General features: G+C 41.7%; 1 protein-coding gene across 1 annotated transcript in view; it reads right to left on the bottom strand.

Moving 5' to 3' along the window:
* Positions 1-26,023, bottom strand: part of DPF3 (D4, zinc and double PHD fingers, family 3) — a 458,124-nt gene that overhangs the window by 161,241 nt on the left and 270,860 nt on the right. The window contains exon 5 of the mRNA XM_006865560.1: positions 18,358-18,453. Coding sequence (XP_006865622.1) covers positions 18,358-18,453 — 96 coding nt within the window. The remainder of the gene's footprint in view (positions 1-18,357; positions 18,454-26,023) is intronic.

Genomic DNA, 26,023 nt, shown 5'->3' with positions numbered 1-26,023 from the left:
CTCACTGGAGACATCACAGTGGAAAGGCCTGTACCCCGGGTCTGAGGAACCCGTTTACACACTTGTCCATACTCACTGGGGACTTCTAAGAAAAGGCCTGTACCACTCATAAAACACACATGTCGCACTCACCACCTCTGCCACCTCCTCAGCTTGTCTCTCTTCAACACAGATTACTAAATCCCCTTGCCCTCCCACTGGTCTTCCCCTGCTCTGCCTCCCACCAGCCACCCTCTGCACACCTGACAGACAGCACCCTCCTCCCCTTGCCCTCATTACTCAGACTTGACCCCAAGAGGGAGCTGTGAGGCACAGGCAGTCACCCCCAGGCACTGACAGGCCTCCCCACCTGCCCACCATGTCTTGTGCCCAGGGCGGTCACCCTCAGCTGCCCTCACCCCACCCCCGCCTTGGTGAGGCCAGGGACAGCTTAGCAAGTGCAGCTCTGTCACAGCCGCCCCTGAGCAGGTAAAAGCAAGTCAAGCAGAATGACGGAGCAAGAGCAGACTTGGGGAAGTGTCTCTGTCTGTGCGAAACTAAAAATACCACAGGGGAAAAGAGGAGGAGCTGAGCAGAGATAGAAACATGTGGGCTTCTGGGGGAGCAGCCAGGAAGGAGAAGCAGGCCCTGCAGAGAGTCACGGTTTCATTTCACTTGGCAATGCTGGACACAGCAGGGCAACTCTTTACTCTCCGTGCTCCCTTGGCCTCAATTTGCTCAGCTGCAAAATGGAACACATGACTATAGGGTATTTGAGTAACATTCTCAGTCTCCTAGAATGTCAGGTTTAGAAACTCAACATCCTATTCATCTTACTCAAATGTCCCTTTCTCAGACAAGTTCTCACTACTCAACTGCTTTAAATGTCCTTCCCCACTGGGAATCCTGGTGTGGCGCTGTAGGATAAGCACTCCAACTCAAGGTAGGTTTGAACCACAAGGGCGGCAGTTCAAACTCACCAGCCACTCCTTAGAAAACCCTATACAGGGTCACACTTAACAACACAACAACAATTGTGGATGTTAAGCAACGCATTACTGTACATGTATAATATGTCACATAATGCTGAGGGCTATGAGGAAACATAGAGTAAGGTAGGGGAAAGAGAACAATGGAAAAGGTTGTTGTTAAGTATCGTCAAGTTGGTTCTGACTCATAACAACCCTGAATAAGGTTTCCAAAGAGTAGCTGGTGGATTTGAACCCTCAACCTTGTGGTTCAAACCAACACTTCAGCTGAGTGCTTACCCTACCAGGACTATGAAATAAGACTTATGTGAACTGGACATTGTGCAAACATGCATAAATCACGAGCAATACATTCATGATTTTCTGTCTTTGTGTTGTTGTATAACCTTTTGTTTCACTTCCAAAATGATACTTCTGTTTGCCTCTTTTGTGGCTATCACTGGCACTATTCGCTGTGTTTAAGAAAGATAACACTACAACATTTACGAGATTACAGTAGGCAAGATTGGATCCTGCTGCCCATGAGTCAAAGCATAGACTATTACACAGTCAACTTCTTATTTGTAAGTAGGGAAAGTTCACATTAAACATGATAGGAGAGAACAAACAAGATGGCAGATCAGGTAGAAGTGCAGTGAGGAGCTCTGTCAGCAACAACACAGAATACCAGACCAAGCAGGCTCAGAGGATGGTGCCAGAACTCTGAACCACATATAAAGGAATATTTAGATTGTTGGAAGGTTTGGAGCTAGGGGAATTTGTAGCAGAAGCAAGAAATCCATTGTTTTCTAATCCAAGACACTCAACTGCTCTTGGAGCTGCCATCTTGGGGAGACCAAGCGGGGGAAGGATCAGAGCAGCCACGGACGCCTGACAGAACTGCGTAGATAAAGGAAGAAGAGTTAAAAGGGAAGCCCATCTCCTGATCACATCTACCTGGAGGTGATCAGAAATCATAAAAAAATACCAAAATACATGCCATCTAAGTATTGAGGCCACAGATAACCCCTGAATATGCCCAAAAAAACAGAAGCAGATGACCATATCTGCACATGTCCAGAAACGAGATAAAGTGGCTGAGGCAAATGAGCTGGAGGTAGACCTACACTCCATACTGGAAGATGGGCAGGCTTTGGAAATGCCTGAGAAGGAATTCAGAAAAATGATTATAAAATGTATCAAAACACTATACAATGGAGTTGCGAAAAATAAGGAAGAAGTCAGGAAAGCACCATAGGAGCAATCAAATAAGATAGATAGAGCATTGGAAACAATTCAAAACCTACAGAAAGAGGTCCAAACAATTAATAATAGAATATCAGAAATGGACAATACACTGAAAAGGTAAAGGAATAGAACTGAAGAGATAGAAGCCAGAGCTAGTGAGCTAGAAAACAAGCCTGTCAACACTACTAAGGTAGAAGAGCAAGTACAAAAAAGGATAAAAAAATCTGAAGAAGGCCTAAGATTCATGTTGGACAACATGAAGATGAATAACTTAAGAATTATCGGCATTCCAGAACAGGAAGAATCACACAAGTCCACAGAGGAGATAGTAGAAGAGCTTCTGGAAGAAAATTTCCCTAACATCCTGAAAAGTAAAAAGATAGCATTCAAAAAGCTCAATGAACCCCAGGAAGGATAGGTTCTAAAAGAAAATCACCAAGACATATAATAATCAAGCTCTCCAAACTCAAAGATAAGGACAGAATCCTGAAAGCAGCTAGGGAAAAGAGAAGTGTAATATACAAAGGCAAGCAAATCAGATTAAGCTCAGATCTCTCAACAGAAACCATGCAGGAAAGAAGGCAACAGGGATACATATATAAAACCCTGAAAGAAAAAAACTGCCAACCAAGAATCCTTTATCCAGCAAAGCTATCAATCAAATATGACGGTGTAATCAAAACATTCCCGGATAAACAGAAGCTAAGGGATTTTGCCAAAGCAAACCCTACTCTACAAAACATCCTAAAAGGAGTTCTGTGGACTGAGAACCAACAAGAACAGACAACAAACAGAGATTGACATATGTGGCAGCACCTCCCAGAACTAAATTGACAGCTAGAAGAGTTGAGAACAGAACAAAACTATAAGAACAAACTCAGACAATCTGGGAGGTCAGTCTATGATCAAAACAATTACAGTGTTAAAGAAGGTAAACACATATTAACATAGATCCAGGTGGTGAGAAGGTCAGGTAGATACAGGAGAAAATATATTAGTCTTAAATGGAGGGAAGAGTTAATGGAATATTTGTTGTTGTTGTTATGTGCTGTCGAGTCGGTTCCGACCCATAGCGACCCTGTACAGGGTTTCCGAGGGTATAAATCTTTACGGGAGTAGAATGCCTCATCTTTCTCCCGTGGAGCAGCTGGTAGTTTCGAACCGCTGACCTTAAGGTTCGCAGCCCGATTCGTAAGGTAACCAAAACAATGTGGTTGGGGTGGGGGGTTTAGTTCGAGTGTTGGGGAGGGCAATACAAGAAGTGGGAGGAGGTGGAAGAACAAGATAGACACTGAGACAGGTTTGCATGGCCTAAGTGGGACAGAGGTAAATAGTGATGCATGCTCAACCTTGGAACAACAGAGCTCTGTGATACAGGGATCTAGGCATAGTTTGAAGAGGGAAAATAATACTAAGATGCTTGACTGTCTTATGAATATTGGTTTCCCCTGCTTACTAAAATAGACACTTGAGTGGGATAGAAAGGAATGTTGGGAAACATGATTACAGAAAACTTTTAAGCCCACCTTCAGCCTATAACTGATTGGAAAACATAAAAGGGGTTCTAGAACTTGCCCAGTGAAATAGGCCTCTTGCAAAGCCTTTGCAGAGTATGGGACGTTAGGTGGAATCCTAACATCTGAGTCCCATCTAGAACCTTATGAGGTGGGACATTCCTACTAGCTAGGACAAGCAGACTAGCCTGTAATAGCTAGAGCAACAGAAGATATATCTTCAAAGAAAGGTCATCAGGAAAAATCCCAAACAAAAATGTCAGCATGACTGCCTACTACAAGAATAAGCAAGCTGTTCGCCGGGAAGCCATAAAGGCAAGCAATCAAGTTCCTTCAGGGCAAACTCCCCTCTAAGACTGAAACTCAAAGGGAACACATGAACTGGCATGTAAGCTTGCTGGTGACCACATTGGTCTGCTGATGAGTGAAAGAAGGGGAAAGGCAGCAGTGGAGAAATGGGCTGAGTTCAACCACAGTCCATTGAATCCTGTTGACCTGGAGATGAGAGAGAGAAGAGTAAGGGCTGGTTGTTCCAAAGTGTGGTGAGATTTGAGGACACTTGAGCCCATGGACAAGGACATAGCCACAGAGGGCTAGAACTGAGAGTGAAGCATCCAGCTGATATGAAGTGAGGGGAGATGCACAAGAACACCCAAAGTTGCAGACAGTACCCATTTAACCTAGCCTCAATGGCTTTATTGATAATCAGAACTCAACTAGAGGAAGATTACAAAAAACAAAATACATAAATACTTTTTTTTAATAAAGAAAACAAGGGTAAATTGCTACAATTTGATGAACCTGATCTATACTCATGGAGGTAGTAACTCTAAATACCAACAGAGAGGAAAGGGGTCTTCATATCAAGTACCAATGCTATCCTCTCTGTACACAGGGTAGATAGGGATGGGCAACTTAGACATTGGCTACCTAAAATGAGGGGGCGATAAAGGCACGAAGTGACTGGCTTACAAGGTTTCAAGAGGGAGTTTTGCTTAAGAGTATTGCGGGGGGGACGGAGACAGAGACCCCACTGAATAGTTTTCATCTTGTCTAGATGTGTCTGGTGAAAAAAGATGAAGATAAGATTCATATGATTCAATAGTAAATTGCTATCATGACTAATTGCGACTATCACAATTGTAAAGGTAGAAGCTTTGTAACAAAAACAGCAGAGTGGTTAATTGTACAGTCCAGAAACAGAGGATCCTAGGAGCATCAAGGGAGAAGAGCACAAGCAGAATGCGGGACCTTATCCAGAGAAGCAGGGCGCCAGAGATGGAGGCAGTGATGGGGACATGGAGGGAGGGAGTGGCTGAGGGCTCTAGATTCATGGGAAGAGTAGGACTAAAAGCCGGTGGCCAGGAGGCAAACTTGCAGAATGTGCCCTTTGGAGATGTAAATTATTAATTAATTAAAGGGGGAAAAAACACGATAGGAAGTACAGAATAGTACATACATAAGCCAGTAACAGAGGCATTTAGTCTGACTATCGAGACATGTGTATTATAGATTATAAACGTTGTTGTTGTTAAGTGCCATCAAGTCAGTTCCGACTCATACTGACCCTGTAAAGGGTTTCCAAGGAACAGCTGGTGAGTTTGAACCGCTGACCTTGTGGTTCAAATTAACTTTATGGTCACATGTTTATCCTAGGCGCCACACCAGAACGTCCTGACATGGCCCAAATGAACAGTAAGAGGTACGTGTCTGTATTGATTTACTTGTTGATTTTCTGTCTTCTCCACAGAGAAGAAAACCAGAAACCAAAGGCTATCATGTCTAGTTAACTCCTACTCATGACCCTATGTGCATCAGAGGATACCTGTGCTCCATGGTGTTTTCAAGAGCTGAATTGTCAGAAGTAAATTGCCAAGTCTTTCTTCTGGGATACCTCCACCCTTTTGTTTGGTAACCAAGCATGTTAACTACTTCCCATCTGCCCATCCACATCTAATCCATGTTAAAGCCTCACTAGCCTTCACTCCTCCAAATATATTCCTCTTGCCACAAAAAATTCAGACACGTCTAAGTTTAATCTCAATTTAATATCTTTGAATAAATTACTTCTCTCGCATTCATCTCCTCTGCTTTGGAATGGGCATAACAATCCCTACATTGTAAAGTTATTGAGAGGGTCTGCCCTAAGAGTGTGTGAAGCCACAAAAGATCACACTAAATCCACAGGAAGTGCTTAGTAAGTTATTTTCCCTGGTCACCCAAGTTAATATCTTTCTCTCACTCTTCTGAATTTGGTTAATACAGTCAGAAGTCTGTTGTTGTCTAATTGCTTCATGGGAAATAGCATTTTACCCATTTAATTCTAAGGTCCTTATGGACAAGAATAGTACTTTAAATGAGGGTAAGTCAAAAAATATTGCTACAAATCATAAAAGCCTTTATTAAACAAAATTATCAAAATGAGAAGCTATTGTTTCTCGACATCTCCTCTATCTAGGTCTGTACACTTCTGAATGCAGTATTTCCATCTCTCTAACTCTACATAAAGGAGGCCTGGTAGCGTGGTGGATTATGAGCTGGGTTACTAACAGCAAGGTCAATAGTTCAAATCTACCAGTCATTCTGTTGGAAAAAGATGAGGCTTTCTACTCCCATAAAGATTTACAGCTTCAAAAACCCTATACAGCCCTTAAACAAATAATAAATAAGAGGGAATCTGATGCAGACCATGCAGACCCAGTCAGGAGTTCAAGGCCCTGTGGGCCCAAGCATTGCTGACCGTCCAAACCATAGGCTCTGAGGATCAGACTTTAGCCACCTAGCAGACATAGCAAAATGTCCCTTATCTGATTATTCAGTTATGCTGGTTAGTAATTCCATACATGAGCCCTGGATACCCACAGATAAATGTAAAAACCTTCCCTAAAAGCCGAGACTGTAAAATCCAAAAAGGCAAAGTTCCTCCTAAAAAAACGCTAAAGAGGATAGAGAGAAACTCTGTTAACTGATGGTATGTGGAGGAGATTATAATCAATGTAATGAAACAAGGTATATGAATGTTTGCATGTGAAACCGATGATGCACCCTGAAAACTTTCACTCAATCCACAATAAAAACCTTAAAAAAAAACAAACAACAACCCTATACAGGGTTTCTATGAGTCAGAACCAACGCAGTAGCTCATGACCACCACCAACCCTTCCCTAAAGAATACTGCAGTCTTTGATTTACACCATGTCAAAATAATAGTTTTTGGCATCTTTCCAGGACTGAAATTGTATTCCTTTTCAATGTTCTTTGAGTTTGGGTAACAGAAATAAGTCTAATGATGCAAGATCAGGGCTGTAGGATGGATAGAGAAAGGTTTTCCAACAAAATTTTCATAGGACAGTCCTTTCTCATTCAAAGGATGAGCAGGTGCATTGTCGTGATGGAAAACAATTTCTCAGAGCAAATTTCCTAGCTTTTTTCTCATCAATGCACTTCTATATTTTCTTAAAACAAGTCCCCATGATCGTCCTGTGTCTTTCAGAAAAATCTATCAAGATTACCCCTTTATAATAAAATAAATAAAACAGTTGCCATAACCTTCTGAGATGACCTCTCTGCCTTGAGTTTACTTGGCCCACTGTTCTTATTGGACCTTCTTTGGGGAAGGCACTCTAATAAGAATAAGACAAGTGCATTACTGAGAGAACTTGTCTGCAACCATCCACTGATAGCAAAGACATGTTAAAACACATTTTGTTTGAAATGAACTCATGCATGCGTGAACTAAACCTTACCTGCAGTACTTCTTGAGTTACCCTTATACTGAATCATGAATCCACTACATTTAGCACTGACATGTCACATGCAAAGCTTTCAGTGAGTTTTCACAGTAACTTTATGAGAAAGACAACAGTGTTCTTATTCCTACTTGGCACTTGATATAACAAGTTCTGAGACAGTTGTGGTTTGTTCAATGTCCCAAAGCTAAGCAGAGCCTAGATCTCTAGACTCTTGTATACAAACCTTTAATCCAAAAAAACTCATCCTCCCACTCCACTTTCCATTCACACAATGGTGGGCATGGCTGCCATGATTTGCCACATGTCCCTACATAGTTGATTGACCAATCAGATTCTTCCTCCAATAAACTGGTGGTGGTGGTGGCTGTGTGCCATGGAGTTGGTTCCGGCTCATAGTGGCCCTGTATAGGGTTTCTGAGGCTGTAAATCTTTACGGGAGCAGAAAGTCTCATCTTTCTCCCGCGGAGCAGCTGGTAGCTTTGAACTGCTGACCTTGTGGTTCGCAGCCCGATTCGTAACCACTACACTACCAGAGCTCCTTCCTCCAATGAACTAGGAATTTGGAAATAGGGCCTCTAGCTAGTACAGGCCACTTACACTAGAGACCCAGAAAGTCAAGAGTTGTGGGGCAGTCATCTCTGACCGTGTACACAGAGAAGCAGGGGAGTCTGCCTTTAGAAAGAATAATGAAGGAGGAAGAAGTAGAGGCCAGAACTCCTGGGTTCCTGAGGTTTAGATCTTCGATGACTGGTCACATTTGGGGCAATGGCTCAGCAGCTTTTCAAATGGTTCCCATTTTCACTTAGGTCAGTTTGAGTACATTTCTTTCGTGTAAAAGACCCTGGACTAAGAAAGATTCCTAAACAAAGAACTCTACATAAGTTGTTCTCAAATAGTGGTCCAAGGGTTCTTGGTGGTCCCTGAGATCCTTTCAGGGCATCTGCAATGTCAGAGCTATTTACATGATTGTTGTTGTTGTCCTTAAGTGCCGTTGAGTTGGTTCCAACCCATAGTGGCCCAGTATAGGGTTTCCAAGGAGCCGCTAGTGGGCTTGAACCACCGACCTTGTGGTTCAAACTGACTTTGCAGTCCAGAACACTAACCTACAGCACCACTGAGCTATTATTCACTTTTCTCATTCACTCACTCGTAAACGTGCAGTGGAGTTTTACAGAGGCTACATGGTACACCATGATGTTATCACTTTCTGGGCTTTTTACTATATTTTTAAATCTTTGTTTTAATTTCTAATATGATAAATACCAATAGTCATAATCCACAAAAAACCTGGTGGCTCTCAATTTTTTTAAAGTATAAAGAGTTCCTAATACCAAAAATTTGAGACCCACTGTTCTATGCCCTTGCTATTTGGAGTGTAGTTCACATACCAGCAGCATGAGCATCATTCTGGAACTTGTTAACAAGGCAAGATCTCAGTCTCTACCCTCCAAACCTAACCCACTGTCCTGGAACCAATTCCGATTTATAGCTACCATACAGGATCCAGTAAAACTGACCTATAGAGTATCCAAGGGTGTGATGTGTACGAAAGCAGATTGCTACATCTGTCTCCCATAAAGCAGCTGGTGTGTTTGAACCATTGACCTTTCAATTCGTGTAGTTGAGTGTTTTACCACTGCCCCCCACCCCCAGAGCTCAATGCCCCAGACTGACTTCATCAGAACTTGCACTTTAACAAGATTCCCCAGTGAGTCATATGCACACTACAGTTTGAAAAGCACCAGACTGATAGATTGATGATTGACTGATTGATAACACTTGCATGAATAACTCAGGCATTTCATGAATTTAAAAGAGCTTGGATTTCTTGGCTTAAAGTTACTCCAGACACAATAATTAACTGTTGAGTTTCAATTTCCCTTACCTTTCAAGTGATGTTCTTGTTGTTACAAGTGCCTTGGAGTCTGTTTCAACTCATAAAGACTCTGTATAGGGTTTCAGAGGAGTGGCTGGTGAGTTTTGAACTGTTGACCTGGTAGTTCAAACCAATCTTGTGGTCTAGTGTTTATCCTATAGCACCAGGGATACCCATTGTTAAATCTCCTAAAATCATTTCCTTTACTTTGTTGCTGTTGTTGTTAAGTGCCTTCGAGTTGATACCAACTCATAATGACCCTATGCACAACAGAATGAAACACTGCTTGGTCCTGTGCCAACCTCACAATTGTTGCTACATTTGAGCCCATCTCTGCTGGCACTCTACCAATCCATATCATTGGGGGTCTTCCTCTTTTTCGCCAACCCTCCATTTTACCAAGCATAATATCCTTCTCCAGGGACTGGTCCATTCTGACCAATAAGTCCAAAGTGTGAGAGACAAAGTTTGCCCATCCTGGTTTCCAGGGAGCATTCTGGCTGACTTCTTCCAACACAGATTACTTTGTTCTTTTGGCAGCCTATGGTACTTTCAATATTCTTTTCCAACACCATAACTCAAATACATCAATTATCCTATGGTCTTCTTTATTCACTGTCCAACTTTCACATATGAAGTTATTGAAAATACTTGCATCCTCCTAAAAATAATAACCAGCACTCAAAAATGTGTATTATTACACCCATCTTACTGATATGGAAACTAAGGCAAAGAGTACTAGTACAGTTGCTCACAGAGGCTATATAATTTTAAATTCAGACAAGGCAGAGCCTGTTCTCTAAATCATTAATTAACCATCCCCAAACGAAACCCACATCCCTTGAGTTGATCCCAACTTATAGTGGCCCTACAGGACATATTTGCTACATCAAATACTAAAGACCAAAGACCACAGAGTTGTGGGATGACATCAAGAATGTCATACAGAAAGAAAGCAAAAAGTCATTAAGAAGACAAGATAGAAGGAAAAGGCCAAAATGGATGTCAGAAGAGACTCTGAAACTTGCTCTTCAGCATAGAGATGCTAAAACAAGTGGACAAAATTAGGAGGTACAAGAGCAGAACAGAAAACCTCAAAGGTCAGCTCAAGAAAACAAAGTCAAAACGAAATGTGCAAAGATCTGGCATCAGAAAACCAAAAGGGAAGAACACACTCAGCATTTCTCAAGCTAGGGGAACTGAAGAAAAAAATTCAAGCCTTGACTTTCGTTACTGAAGGATTCTCTGGGCAAATTATTGAAAAAATGATGCAGAAAGCATCAAAAGAAGATGGAAGGAATACACAGAGTCACCGTACCAGAAGGAAATGGTTGATGTTCAACCGTTTCAAGAGGTAGCATATGATCAAGAGCCAATGATACTGAAGGAAGAAATTCAAGGTGCATAGAAGGAATTGGCAAAGAACAAGCCACCAGGAATTGATGGAATAAAAATAAAAATCTTTCAAGAAAGTGAGGCGGCACAGGAGGCACTCACTCATCTCTGCCAAGAAATTTGGAAGATAACTATCTGAATAGCTGATTGAAAGAGATCCATATTTGTGCCCATTCCAAAGAGAGGTGACCCAATGGAATGTGGAAATATTTGGACAACATCTTTGATATCCCATGCAAGTAAAGTTTTGCTAAAGGTAATATAGAAATGGCTGCAAGCATACATTGACAGAGAACTTCCAGAGGTTCAAGCCAGATTCAGAAGAGGACATGGAATGAGGGATATCATTGATGATGTCTGATGGATCTTGGCTGAAAGCAGAGAATACCAGAAAGATGTTTACCTGTGCTTTACTGACTACACAAAGGCTTTCGATTGTGTGGATCATGACAAGCTGTGAACAACATTGTGAAGTATGAGTATTCCAGAACACTTAATTGTACTCGTGGGGAACCTGTATATGGACAAAGAGGCAGTTGTTTGAATAGAACATGGGGACACTGAATGGTTTAAAATTAAGAAAGGTGTGCAACAAGGTTGTATTCTTTCACCATACTTATTCAACCTGTGTGCTGAGCAAATAATCTGAGAAGCTGGGTTCTATGAAGAAAAACATGGCATCAGGATTGGAGGAAGACTCATTAACAACCTGTGATATGCAGATGATACAACCTTGCTTGCTGAAAGTGAAGAGGACTTAAAATACTTACTGATGAAGATCAAAGACCACATCCTTCTGTATGGATTGCATCTCAATGTAAAGAAAACAAAAATCCTCACCACTGAGGATTGTTAACAATGGAGAAAACATTGTTATCAATGGAGAAAAGATTGAAGTTGTCAAGGACTTCATTCTTCTTGGATCAACTATCAACACTCACGGAAGCAGCAGTCAAGAAATCAAATGACGGATTGCATTGGGCAAATCTGCTGCACAAGACCTTTCTAATGTGTTGAAGAGCAAAGACATCAGCTTGAGGACTAAGGTGTGCCTGACCCAAGTCATGGTATTTTCAATAACCTCATATGTGTTTGAAAATTGGATGCCTGGAAATAAATAAGGAAGACCGTAGAAGAATTGATGCATTGAGTTATGGTGTTGGAGGAGAATATTGAAAGTACCATGGCCTGCCAAAAAAACCAACAGATCTGTATTGGAAGAAGTACAGCCAGAGTGCTCCTTGGAGGCCAGGATGGCCAAACTTCATCTCTCATACTTCGGACATATTGTCAGGAGGGACCAGTCACTGAAGAAGGATATCATGTTTGGTAAGGTGAAGGGTCAGAGAAAAAGAGGAAAACCCCCAGCAAGATGGACTGCCAAAGTGATAGCATCAATGGGCTCAAGCATGACAAAAATTGTGAGGTTGGCCCAGGACTGGGCAATGTTTCATTCTGTTGTGCATAAGGTCACCATGAGTCGGTACTGACACGATGGCACCTAACAACAACAACAGGACAGAGTAGAACTACCCTATGGGTTTCTAATGCCATAAATCTTTTTGTTTGTTTTTATTGTGAATTGAGTGGTAGCTTACATGGGAGAACATCAATTTTACACTAATTGTTTCATTGCAATGATTACAATCCCCTCCATGCATCATCATTCAACAGTATTTGCTTCTATTCCTTCTGTTTTGTTTTTTGTGTTGGTGGGGGCCGTAGGGGGAGGGTGTACACAAAATCACTCAGGAATACATAATCATTTAAACAATCAAAGGGCACATTCTGCAAGACTGCCTCCTGGCGGCCAACACACAGCCTTTCTCTTTCCATGAGTACTCAGCTGCTCTACTTCTCCATGTCCTCATCTCTGCCTCTATTTCTGGTGTCACTGCCTCTCTGGATAGGGTCCCACATTCCACTTGTGCTCTTTTGCTTTGATGGTCTTAGGGTCCTCTGTTCATTAACTACTCCCCAGTTTTTATTACAAAACTTCTACCTTTACAGTTGTGACAGTTGCAATTAGTCATGAAAACAATTACTCACTACTGAGTCATAAGAATCTTATCCCCATCTCCTTTCACCAAACCCATCTAAACACGATGAAAACTATTCAGTGGGGACTCTGCCTTCCCCTGCACACTCTGAAACTAAACTCCCTCTTGAAAATTTGTAAGCCAGTTCCGTGCCTTTATTGCCCTTCATTATAGGTAGCCAACATCTAAGTTGTCCATCCCTATCAACCCTGTATACAGAGGGGATAGGATTGATATTTGATGGGAAGTCTCCTTCCCTCTCAGTTGGTATTTTGAGCTACTATAGCCATAAGTATAGGTCAAGTGCACCAAATTGTAGCAATTTACACTTGTTTCCTTTATTTAAAAAAACAATTTTCTTTTTAATCTTCCTCTCGTCAAGTTCTCATCATCAAGTCATCGAAGCTACATCGAATGGGTACTATCTACAAGTTTGAGCGTTTTTGTGCATCTCCCCTCACTTCGTATCAGCTGGGCACTTCACTCTCAGCTCTAGCCCTCTGTGGCTATGTATTTGTCAATGGGCTCAGGAGTCCCCAGGTCTCACCACACTTCGGACCAACCAGCCCTTCCTCTTCTGTCCCTCATTCCCAGGTCGATGGGAGTCTATGGAACGTGGTCAAATTCAGCCCATATCTTCATTGCTGCCTTTCCCACTCTTATCCTCACCAACAGTCAAATTTGGTCACCAGTAACCTTACATGCCTGCTCATGTGTTCCTTTTGATTTTCAGTCTTGAAGTAGGGTTTGTCCTGAAGGGACTTAATTGCTTGCATTGATGGCTCCCCAGCAAATAACTTGCTTGTTCTTGTATCATCCAATCAGACTTCCATTTTTGTTTTTTCGGAATTTTCCTGCTGATTTTTCTTTCAAGAAGTATCTTCTGTTCCAGGCTGGTGTGCTTGTCCCTTCAAGTGGGAATGTCCCACCTCAGAATGGGGCTCAGGGTTCCATCTAAGGTCCTATCCACTCCAAAGGCTCCACAAGAAGCCTATTTCACTGGACAAGTTCTAGAATACCCTTTTAGGTATTCCAATCAGTTATAAGCTGCAGATGAACTTGCAAGCTTTCTGTAATCGTATTACCCTATATTCCTTTCTATTCCACTTAGGTATCTATTTTACAATAGTAGGCAAGGGAAACCAATATTCGTAAGACAGTGAAGCATCTTAACATTATTTCCCCTCTTTTACCCATCCAGACTATGCCTCAATCCCTGTAGCACAGAGCCCTGTTGTTCCAAGGTTGAGCCTACATCTCTATTTATCTCTGTCCCTTTTAGCCCAGGCAAACCTGCCTCAGTGTTTCCCTATCTACCTTGTTCTTCTAATCCCCTCCCAAGGCTATAAATCTTAATGGAAGCATACTGCCACATATTCCTTCTACAGAGCAGCCAGTGGGTTCGAAATGCCAATACTACTGTTAAATAATACAATGCTTGAACACTGTGCCACCAGGGATCCTTCATCCTTAGGCCTCGATTCCTTAAACTTTAATGTGCACACAAATCACCTTAGGGGGAGGGGGTCTTGTTAAAATGCAGACTCTAATTCAGCCTGAGGCTGGGTATGGTGCTGTAGAATAAGCACTGGACTGGTAACCACAAGTTTAGCAGTTCAAACCTACCAGCTGCTCTCAGAAACCATATACAGGGTTGCTATGAGTCGGAACCAACTCAATGGCACAAGACAACCATTCTATCTAGGGTGGGGCCTGAGGTCCTGCATTTCTAACAAGCTCCCTGGTGATGCTGATGCTGTGCCTCAGGGGTCTTACTTTGAGGGGGATACCCTTGGACTACATCTCAATCCTAACAGATTGAGTTTATGGGAACAGTGATGGTTCCATGGGAGACTGGGGTTGGATTTCTGACCTCATGGGACTTCATGGGCAGCCATTTCCTGTCTGTCATTGGAGGATGTACACATATAGGGTTTCTGAAGCTTTAAATCTTTGCAGGAGCAGAAAGCCTCATCTTTTTCCCGAGAGGCAGCTGGTGACTTGGAACCACCGACCTTAGGGTTCCCAGTTCAGTGCTCATCCTATGCAGTGACCACACTGGTGTTTTAATATGTGATCAATATAAAAGAGTTTTTCATGTGCTATTTTATATTCTTCTTTCATGCGGTGTCTTCAAAACCCGGCGTGTGTTTTACAATTCAATTTGGACTAGCTACATTTCAAGCGCTCAACAGTCACAGATAGCCAGTGGCTCCCATAATGGGCAGATGGTACAGGAATAGAGAACGCAGAGGAAAGTACCTGGGACAAGGTCGTCACTCTCTATCTGGCAGCTATTATTGTCAAACGTCCTATCACTCTGCCTGGTGTATAGTAAGTGCTCCATAAATGACTGCCACTGCTGTTCCTGCTGCTGTTCTTACAGAGAGATTCCTAATTAGTATTCACTGGCTGTGAGCTCAAGTGTCTAGATTTAGGCCGGGAGTGGAGAAGATGTAAAGTGGCCTATTTTCCATGATCTACTCTAATGAGTTGACTTTCGGGCGAGAGAAGCAATAGAAGCAGGCCAGGAGGTACATAGTCTTGGCGTTCACAAAAGACCCAATAACTCCAAGTTCTAAGATTTCCTTTAATGGTAGAATAGGATATTCATTATTGTATAACCCCCAAGGAAGTAATGGATTTAGGCAAGTTCATCAATGTCTGCTCAAAACAACGAGGTGAAATGTTGATGGGAATACAATGAGGGAGGGGTCAGGGCTACAACATTCAAGCCCACTGGTCAATTCAAGCCCAGTGCTCAGGGTGGGTAATGCTAGGCTACTTGCATCCCCAAGGGACCTGCTTTTAATATTGTTTCCTAAATTCTATCCCAAATTTCTGGGTCCTGGGAATCTGCATTTTAGTAAACTCTTTTGATAGATTTGATGAACAAATAAGTGTTGTGGGTTGAATTTTGTCTTCCAAAATAACATTGAAGTCCTAATCCCTGGTACCTGTTAATGTGACCTTATTTGGAAGTAGGGCCCTTGCCCATATAATCAAGTTAATATAAAGTTGTTAAGGTGGATGCTAATCTAGTATGACTAGTGTCTATAAGACAAGAAAAGATACAGACACAGAGAAATGAGGAGAACACCCTGTGAAGACAGAGACAGACTGGAGCGATTGGTCTACAAGGCAAGGGACTCCAAGGACTGGGAGCTATCCGCAGAAAGTAGGAGAGAGGCATGGACCAGATTCATCTTTAGAGTCCTCAGAAGGAATTCGTCTTGCTGACATCTTTATTTTGAACTTCCAACCACCATATTCTCATTTCTAAAGAGCATTCTGGCTGTACTTCCACCAATACAGATTTGTTTGTTCTCCTGGATGTTCATAGTATAGTCAATCTTTTTCACCAACACCATAAATCAAATGCATCAATTCTTCAGTCTTTTTCATGGTCCAGCTTTCACATACACATGAGGCAATTGAAAATAATCCTTAGAAGCAAGGATGGTGAGACTTTGTCTCTTACTTTGCACATGCTCTCAGGAGGAACCAACCCCTGGAGCTCGATATTATGCTTGATAAAGTAGATGTTCAGTAGAAAAGAGGAGGACCTTCAAGGACATGAACTGGCACCGTGGCTATAACAATGGGCTTAAACATCCTACTAAAGTGAGGAAGTCACAGGATCGATTGGGCACATTTTGTTTTGTTGTACGTAGGGGCATTAAGGAGCTCTGATAGCATAGTGGTTACAAATCGGGCTGCAAACCACAAGGTCAGCAGTTCAAAACTACCAGCTGTTCCACAGAAGAAAGATGAGGCTTTCTACTCCCATAAAGATTTACAGCCTCGGAAACCCTATACAGGGTTGCTATGAGTCGGAACTGACTCCACGGCACATAGCCAACCAACCAAGGGGCATTATGAGCCTGAGCAGACTCACTGACACCCAACAAAAGCAACAGCTCCTAGAACTGTGAGAGAATGGATCACTATTGTCTTAAGGCACCCAGTTTGTGGTTATTTATTATTGCAGCCTTAAGAAATGAATACCTGAGATTGAGAGCCACGGGAGTAGAAAGGTTTGCCATCATTATCGCTGGGAAGACGATCAGCACTGGACTGCTAACCACAAGGTTGGAGGTTCAAACCCACCAGCCACTCCTTGGAAACCATATACAGGGTTGCTATGAGTCAGAACTGATTCAACAGCACTTAACAACAACATGGGAAAGGTAAGAGTCCTGTCTAGAGCCTGAAGGAGATAGACCGTCAGTCAGAGAGAACTACTTCTCTAAGAGGAGAGCAGTAGGTTCTCACTGGAAACCTCTCTCTGCCTGACTATTGTCACATGCCCATGCAAAGCCCTCTAGATGACCACAGGAACTCTGGAGAACCAACGTGAATACCCAAAAGCACCACACAAGTTGTTTCCCTCCCCTCAGTGACCACTCCCTCATTCCTCAGCTATCTCCCAGGTTTCTGACCTCTTCCTTGCCACATTCACTTCTGAAACCCATGCCAAACATGCTTGGAAACCTAATGCTCCCTCCCCCCATCCATGCTTTCCAGCATGCACCTTCTCTCTGCCCACTTCAGCTAACACCAAATCAGGCGTCCTGCCTCTGTCATTCTGAGGCAGCCCCAGAGACAATAAGCAGGACATTTTGGCCTTCTGTTATGATCCAGTAATGGGTACTAGGTCAGTAATGGAGTCCTGATGTGGTGCTGTAGGATAAACCCTGAACTACTAACCACAAGGTCGGTGGTTCTAATCCACTAGTTGCTTCTTGGAAACCCTATGCAGGGTTGCTATGAGTTGGAACCAACAGACTCAGTGGCACTTAGCAACAATGTCAAAACAATGGGTACAAAAGGCGTTCCAGTGGCACGATGAGTTAGTTATTGGGCTGCTAGCTTCAAGGTTGGCAGTTCAAACCCACCAGCCACTCCAAAGGAAAATGATGAGGTGGTCTGCTCCCATAAAGGTTTACAGTCCCAGAAACCCTAATTGGGATTGCTATGAGTTGGAATCAACTTGATGGCAGTGAGTTTTGGGTTTGGAAATGGGTACAAAGAGACAAAGAGTCTCTGAGTGGTGCAAACCGTTAACACATTTGACTGCTAACCAAATGGTTGGAGGTTCAAGGCCACCCAGATGCATATCAGAAGGAAGATTTACGAGTGATTTTCCATTGGTCAATCATACTGGCAATCTGCAAATGAAAAATCAGCCACTGAAAATTGTATGCAGCACAGCTATACTCTGACAGACATGAGGCCACAAAAAGTCAGAACTGACCCCACAGCAATTGCTTTAATGCAGACACCAGACACACTCTCCTCATCCTCTACCTTTACCCCATCCCACCCTTCAACCCTTTCCTGAACTGCACTGTGCCCTCAGGGGCACTCCCTGCCCCTTCTCCTTCCTGCCAGCTCTAAATTCTTCCATGCTGTGCCCTGGGACCAGCGCTTTCTAGAATTTTCCTCTCTGTGTATTCTTTAAGAAAAAACATGACTATGACCTCCATCTAGTTGCAGGGACACATTGAAACTAGGGATCCACTCATTGTTCACCTGGTCTTGACCTCCCTCATCTTTTTTCTCCTTCATAATTCCCCAACTTACCCGTCCTCTGGTCCTATTCTTTCTCTTGGGAATATCCTCTTCTAAATCCTCTTCTTCATTAACTTCTTCTACATTTTCATCATTTTCCAAAACCCTCTGAAATGACAAGAAAATACATAGAATGATTGGGATATAAAGAGCAAAAGGAGAAAATCTTCAGAAAGTAAACGTTGTGATAGTATATATATATTTTTTTTCTTTACTAAGTGAAGATGCTACCATACTTTGAAAGCTGGGGCTCTGAAATGTTGCCTGAGAGTCTGATCTCTTGGGCCCAAACCCTTGGATCCCTTCCAGCCAACTTCTTCCAGAACATTGACCTTTTTCAGCTCTTTTTGCCCAAGAAAACAGATGTAAACAACATACATCAGCATACCATTATGAGAATACTCTTGTAGCAGCACGTCCTATATGGGACCAAGATGTTTCGTCAAAACTTACCTTCTTTAATGTTCTATTTCCATTTGTTTCTGAAGGGCCACCTCAGAAATACAAAAATGGTTTTCCCATTATGCTGCTGAATGGAAACAAATCATTTCCTGTTCATTTGACCAGAATTTGACATAAATGTTCTGTTCATAATAATCCATTGTTACTTTTTTTAAGAATAATTGATTTTCATTATGACACATTAATGAAACGTAAAGATTGTTGTTCTTCTTGTTGCTGGTGCCATCGAGTCAGTACCAACTCATAGCGACCCTGTGCACAACAGGACGAAACACTGCCGAGTTCCGTGCCAACCTCACAATCGTTGCTACACCTGAGCCCATTGCTGCTGCTGTGGTGCCAATCCATCTTGTTGGGGTCTTCCTCTTTTTCTCTGACCCTCCACTTTACCAAACATAATATCCTTCTCCAGGAACTGCTCCCTCCTAATAATATGTCCAATATATGAGACATGAAGTCTAGCCATCCTGGCTTCCAAGGAGCATTCTAGTTATATTTCTTCCGACTAGATTTGCTTTGCTATTTTAACAGTCCGTGGTACTTTAATATTCTCTTCCAACACCATAGCTCACATGCATCAATTCTGTGGTCCTCCTTATTCGCTGTCCAACTTTCACATGCATATGAGGTTATTGAAAATACCATGGCTTGGGTCTGATGCAACTTAAGTCCTCAAACTGACATCTTTGCTATTGAACACTTTAAAGAGGTTTTGTGCAACAGATTTGCCTAGTGCAATATATCATTTGATTTCTTCATTGCTGTTTCCTTGAGTGTTGGTAGTTGATCTGAGCAAAATGAAGACTTTGACAACTTCAATCTTTTCTCCTTTTATATGAATGTTGTTTACTGTTCCAGTGGTGAGGATTTTGTTTTTCTTTATATTGAGGTGCAAGCCATAACAAAGGCTGTGGCCTTTAGTCTTCATCAGTAAGTATGTTAATTCCTCTTTGCTTTCAGCAAACAAGATTTGCTGCATATCACAGGTTGTTAATGAGTCTTCCTCGAATCCTAAAGCCACGTTCTTCATGTAACCCAGTTTCTCAGATTATTTGTTCAACATACAGAATGAACAAGTATGGTGAAAAAATACAACCATGGTGCATCCCTTTCCTAATTTTAAACCATTCAATGTCACCTTGTTCTGTGTGAACAACTGCCTCTTGGTCTATGTACAGGTTCCTCATGAGCACAATTAAGTGTTCCGGAATACTCACTCTCCTCGATGTTGTCCATAGCTTGTCATGATCCACACAACTGAAAGTCTTTGCATAGTCAATAAAGCACAGGAAACATATTTCTGGTATTCTTTGCTTTCAGCCAAGATCCATATGATGTCAGCAAGATATCCCTCACTCCACGTCCTCTTCCAAGTCTGATTTGAACCTTTGGAAGTTCTCTGTCAATGTATGGTTGAAGCTGTTTTTGTATTAACTTTAGCAAAAATTTTACTTGAATGTGATATTAATGATATTGTCTGATGATTTCTGCATTCTGTTTTGCAATGGGTACAAATACAGATCTCTTCCAGTCAGCTGTCTTCCAAATTTCATGGCATAGATGAGTGAGTGCCTCATCAGTTTGTTGAAAGATTTCAATTTGCATGCCATCACTTCCCAGTGCTGTGTTCTTGGACAATGTCTTCAGTGCACCTTGGACTTCTTCCTTCAGTATCACTGGCTCTTGATCATATGCTACCTCTTGAAATGGTTGAACATTGACCATTTCTTTTTGATTCAGTGACTCTGTGTATTCCTTCTATTTTCTTTTGATGCTTTCTGCATCATTCAATACCCATAGAATCCTTCAATATTGCAAGTCAAGGCTTAATTTTTTTCTTCAGTTCTCTCAGCTTGACAAATGCTGAGTGTGTTCTTCCCTTTTGGTTTTCTGACTCCAGATCTTTGCACATTTTATTGTAACATTTGATTTTGTCTTCTTGAGCTGAACTTTGAAATTTTCTGTTCAGCAATTTTACCTCCTCATTTCTTCTATTTTTGCTTTAGCATCTCAACACTGGAGAGCAAGTTTCAGAGTCTCTTCTGACATCCATTTTGGTCTTTTCTTTTTTTCCTGTCTTTTTAATGACCTTTTGCTTTCTGCATTGATGATATTCTTGATGTCATCTCACAACTCTTCTGATCTTTGGTCATTAGTGTCTAATGCATCAAATCTGTTCTTGTGATGGTCTCTAAATTCAGATGGAATATATTCAAGGTCATATTTTGGTTCTCACAGACTTGTTTTAATTCTCTTTAGTTTTATACTGAACTTGCATGTGAGCAATTGATGATCTGTTTCAGTCTGTTCTTGGCCTTCTTTTGAGTGATAGCGAGCTTTTCCACATCTTTTCCCACAGATGTAATCAATTTGATTCCTGTGTATTCCATCTGGTGAGGGTCATGTTTATATTGTTGAAAAAAGGTATTTGCAATGAATAAGTCATTGGTCTTGCAAATTCTGTCATGCGATCTCCAGCATCATTTCTATCACCAAGGCCATGTTTTCCGACTATTGACCCTTCCTCTTTGTTTCCGACCTTCTCATTCCAATCACCAATAATTATCAATACATCTTGATAGCATGTTTGATCAATTTCAGACTGAAGAAATTGGTAAAATTCCTCAATTCCATTAACACTATCTTTAGTGGTTGGTATGCAAATTTTAATAATAGTGGTATTAACTCTTATTGCTTGATTATTGTTGTTAAGTGCCATCAAGTCAGTTCCCACTCATAGTGACCTTGCATGGGGTTTCTGTGGAGTGGCTAGTGGGTTTGAACCACTGACCTTTCAGTTAGCAGTCTGATGCTTATCCTACCATACCTCACCAGGATATCTTGCTTGTAGGCATTTGTATATATATTATCCTATCACAGACAGCACTGTACTTCAAGACAGATCTTGAAATGTTCTTTTTGACAATGAATATGACGCCATTGCTCTTCCATTTGTCACTCCTAGCATGACAGTCTGCTCCAAAATGGCCAATACCAACCAGTCCATTTACTCACTAATGCATAGGATGGAGTCCTGGTATGCCGCTGTGTGCTATTATGCTGGACTGCAAGGGCAGTTTGAACCGCAAGACTGGTGGTTTGAGCTCACCACTCACTCCCCAGAAACCCTATACAGGGTTGCTGTGAGTCAGAACTGATTCAACAGTACTTAAAAACAACAATGCTTAGGATACCAATCTTTATGCATTTCATTTCATTCTTGACAATTTGTACTGCATACATTCCATATTACTAGTATTAATGGATATTTCTTCTCATTTTGAGTTGTGCCCTGTCAGCAAATGAAGGTCTTGAAAGCTTTACTCCATTCATATCATTATAGTTAACTCTACTTTAAGGAGGCAGCTCTTCCTCAGTCATATTTTGAGTGTCTTCCAATCTGAGGTACTCATCTTCCAGCACTGGACTACAAACTGAAAGGTTAACAGTTCAAACCCACCAGCCTCTCCTCTGAAGCCCTTTATAGCGTTCCTATGAGTCAGAACCAATTCATTGGCACTTAACAACAACAACAAGCATGTTACATGCAAACAAATATGGTAGCCATATGCTCCACGGACTCCTGGACTCCATTAACACACCTACATAAAGGCAATGTATACAAATATAACACACATCAAGGAAACTAACGTGAGGAGGCTTCATGGTTTGTGAAAAAAAACTTTGTAACAATGTGTTATTTGTGTAAAACTATGGTAAGTGCCTCCATGAACAACTGTTTCTTTCTCTTGCTTTGAAACCAGAATTGTATGGTACCTGGATACTATTACTGGACATTTTGATCAAAGATTCCATAGAAGATTCTTGATCAAAAGGGGGATAAAACAGTACCGAATTTAAAATTCTCATGGACTCAAGACTTTCTAGAGCCATACAGTATGTATGAACCCCTGAAACTATTGCAGTGAGATACCCTTTAAACCTTAAACCAAGTTTATCCCCTGAAGTCATCTAAAAACTGAACAGCAATTTAATTAGTAAAGACATACCTACCTGTCTTGAGTATTATGCTTTTTTATACAGGATCAAATTGCCAACAACAACTCAAAAGATTAGACCGAGAGGCCAGTTAGTTTATGTTCATGGGGCAGTGGGGAGAATAACTCAGAAAAAGAGCAAGAATGACTGCACAACTCAACAAATGTCATCAGTGTCATTAAGTCGTACATGTGGAAACTGGTGAGCTGGTATATGTTTTGCTACGTGTATTCTCAACAACAACAAACAATAAAATTTAAAAGGAAAAAAATTTTTTGATTGACAAGTTCAAGGTGCTATGAGAGTGTGCTAGAAAGGCATTTTACCTAATCTGACAGAGTTACCTAAAGGCATTTTACCTAACCTGACAGAGTTACCTAAAGGCATTTTACCTAACCTGACAGAGTTACCTAAAGAAGTTGAAATCTAAAAGAAGAGCAAGCATAGCCTTGTAATGGGAGACATGTGAGGGAGGGAGGCAGAGAGAAGATCATGGCTTGTCCATGGAGCAGAAAGAGCTCAACATGACCAGAACTCAGAGACGCTGGGAGAGATTGGCATCCTAAGATGAGTCTAGAAAAGGAGGCTGGTACCAGGTTATACAAGATAACAACATCTACCCACCCTTTGTGGTGATGGTGCGAGAACAACAGAAACTCTGAAGAGGCTTAGGAAGTCAAACACACTGCACTGACATCTGGTATCCCCATCACTGTTTCAGAGGCTTGTCCTCAAAGTAGGAAGCCCAAGAGTATGTTAGTTGGTGATCTTCTCTACTGTCTTCTTGCCAGAGTCATGACAGTGCTAAATTCCTAATTATTTCTAAAGAACTCAAAACAGGTCAAAAAAAATTCTTCTCTACTAAGGTCATTTGGGAAGGCACTAGTTGCCAGTACTTAAAGGTCTCTGGGCCAACATTAGCCATCTGACAAAGAAACAGTTCTATCTGCTGGACCTGTAGCTCAGAGGTAGGAAACTTTGGCCGAGTTTCAGAACAAACCTACTAGTGTCTCTAGTCAAAATTAATTTTCTTGGCTTCCTGAATTGCATGTGGGAACAGTAGAGAAAATTCAAGTAAGGCAATGACAGGTCAAATGCTCTGTGACATGCAGTGAAAGATGGGGTATAAATATGAGGTGGTACAAACAGCTAATGTACGCATGGCTGCCAAGCAAAAATTTGGAGCTGGTTCGAGTCCACTCAGAGGAGGCTTGGCAAAAAGTCTGCAAGTCGATTTCTGAAAAATCAGCCACTGAAAATCCCATAGGGTGCAGCTATATTCTGACACACATGGGGTCATCATACCTCAGAGTCAACTTGACAACCACTGAATTTTTACTGCTTTAAATATGAGGTATTGTTGTTAGGAGTGTTGCTGCTTGTCTTATAGCCATCTTGCAACTCTAGGTTTTAAAGTCACTTAATCATGCCAATTCCAATATCTTCATTTCCATAATCATTGTCTGGCATCTCTCAGTACAACCCTGACTCCATTCTCACTTTACCCTTAATGTGGACTCTGGGTTAGAAGTTGAAAGACTAATGAAGATAGCTAAGCTAGTCCAAAAGACGCAAGGTCTCAGTGCCAAGGAGTAGGCTGATTTCTCCCAGAGCTTCTTTCCCTCCCTCTTCCCACCTGTCATTTCCCTGTGTCTAAGGATCTCTAGTCTATGGTTCAAGTCTCAGTTTTGACAGTAGCTTCATCACTCAGGAGAAGCCAGGAGTTCTTAATGAACAAGGCTCATATTCAGGGTTCAGGAAAAAGGGAGAGAATCCTGTATTTCAGTGAAGGCAAGGGAGGTTGGTTTCCCTACAAATACAACTTGCATTCCCTACCCAAGGACATCGGGGGGAAACTGACGTACTTGAAAATAATTTTTCTCTGGCTTGGAATACTACAATAACCTCGCAGCTTATTCCCTTCCTTCCACTGTTGGTCCCACAACCAATCTCCTCTCTACACAACAGCCAAAGGCATCTTTATTAAATATAAATTCACTGCCCACGTTCAAATCTCCCAATGGCTTCCTTGTTCATTTCTCTTAAAATCAAAAGCCAATTCCATAGCCTGAGAGTCCTTGCCTACCTCTCCAACTCCATCCTAGGTTCAACTCTGCCTGGTGCCATGCTCTGGACATACAGGCTTCTTCTGTAGATCCTTTCAACACAAGAAGCTCTGAGCTATCTCAAGGCCTTCAGTATGCTCTTCCTCTGTCTACAAAGTTCCTTCTGGGATTCTTGCTCCTTTTTCTTCATTTCTCGCTCCTTTAATTTCTCCTGAAATTAAATCACTTACCTCCCTTAGGACTGTACCCAAAATCTGTCCCTTCTTTTATACTGAATCTTTGCATCCTGCTTGTTCTTTTCATAGCATTTATCCTGATTTGCCATGATTTTATTTGTTCATTTGATGACTTTTTTTCTGTCTGTATGTCATCCCAGAATATAAGTTCCATGAATGGAAAGGATAGGACTCCCTTGGTCTCTCTGTTTCCCCATCCCCGAGTGCACTGTCTACTCAGAACAGGTATTCAAAATACATAGTGCTTCATTAGGAAAATCCTTATTAAAAGGGAGAAAATGAAGAACAGAATTTCATTGCCTCACTGTAATCCAGATTTTCTACAGCCACTGAGGCTAGATAAGGTAATGTTTAAACTTTAAACCTTAAGCCAAAACTATCCCTAAAGCTTTATCTGAATAACAATGATAAGCAAATGAATTACTGTGGTTGTTAGCTGCTTCCAAGTGAATTTTCAACACAGTCATCGCACCTTGCACCTTAGAGAGTATAACTACCCTATGAAGTTAAACCCCCGACTGTAATCCTTATGGAAGCAGATCACCAGGTCTTTTCTCCTGCAAAAAGGGACTTAAGAAAGAGACCTTCTGCTTAGCAGCCAAGCTTCTAACCATTGTGCCACCAGGACTCCTTGAACCAAAAACATCACAGCTTGAGTACTAAAAAAATATCTGCTTTGAGCATTGCATTCTTTTAAAGAATTGTCTATATGCAATCATTTGACAACTCTAAAGAATAGATGAGAAGTTTAGGGGACAATGAGTTTAACATAATGGTGGGTTGTTGTTGTTGTTTTCGTCAGGTGCCATCGAGTCAGAACCGACTCATAGTGACCCCATGTACAGCAGAACGAAACAATGTCCGATCCTGGGCCAACCTCACTACCGCTGCCACACTTGAGTCCATCAATGATGC

This window comes from Chrysochloris asiatica, unplaced genomic scaffold (genome assembly GCF_000296735.1).
Source record: "Chrysochloris asiatica unplaced genomic scaffold, ChrAsi1.0 scaffold00079, whole genome shotgun sequence".
NCBI lineage: Eukaryota > Metazoa > Chordata > Mammalia > Afrosoricida > Chrysochloridae > Chrysochloris > Chrysochloris asiatica.
This window is presented reverse-complemented; position numbering and strand designations above follow the sequence as displayed.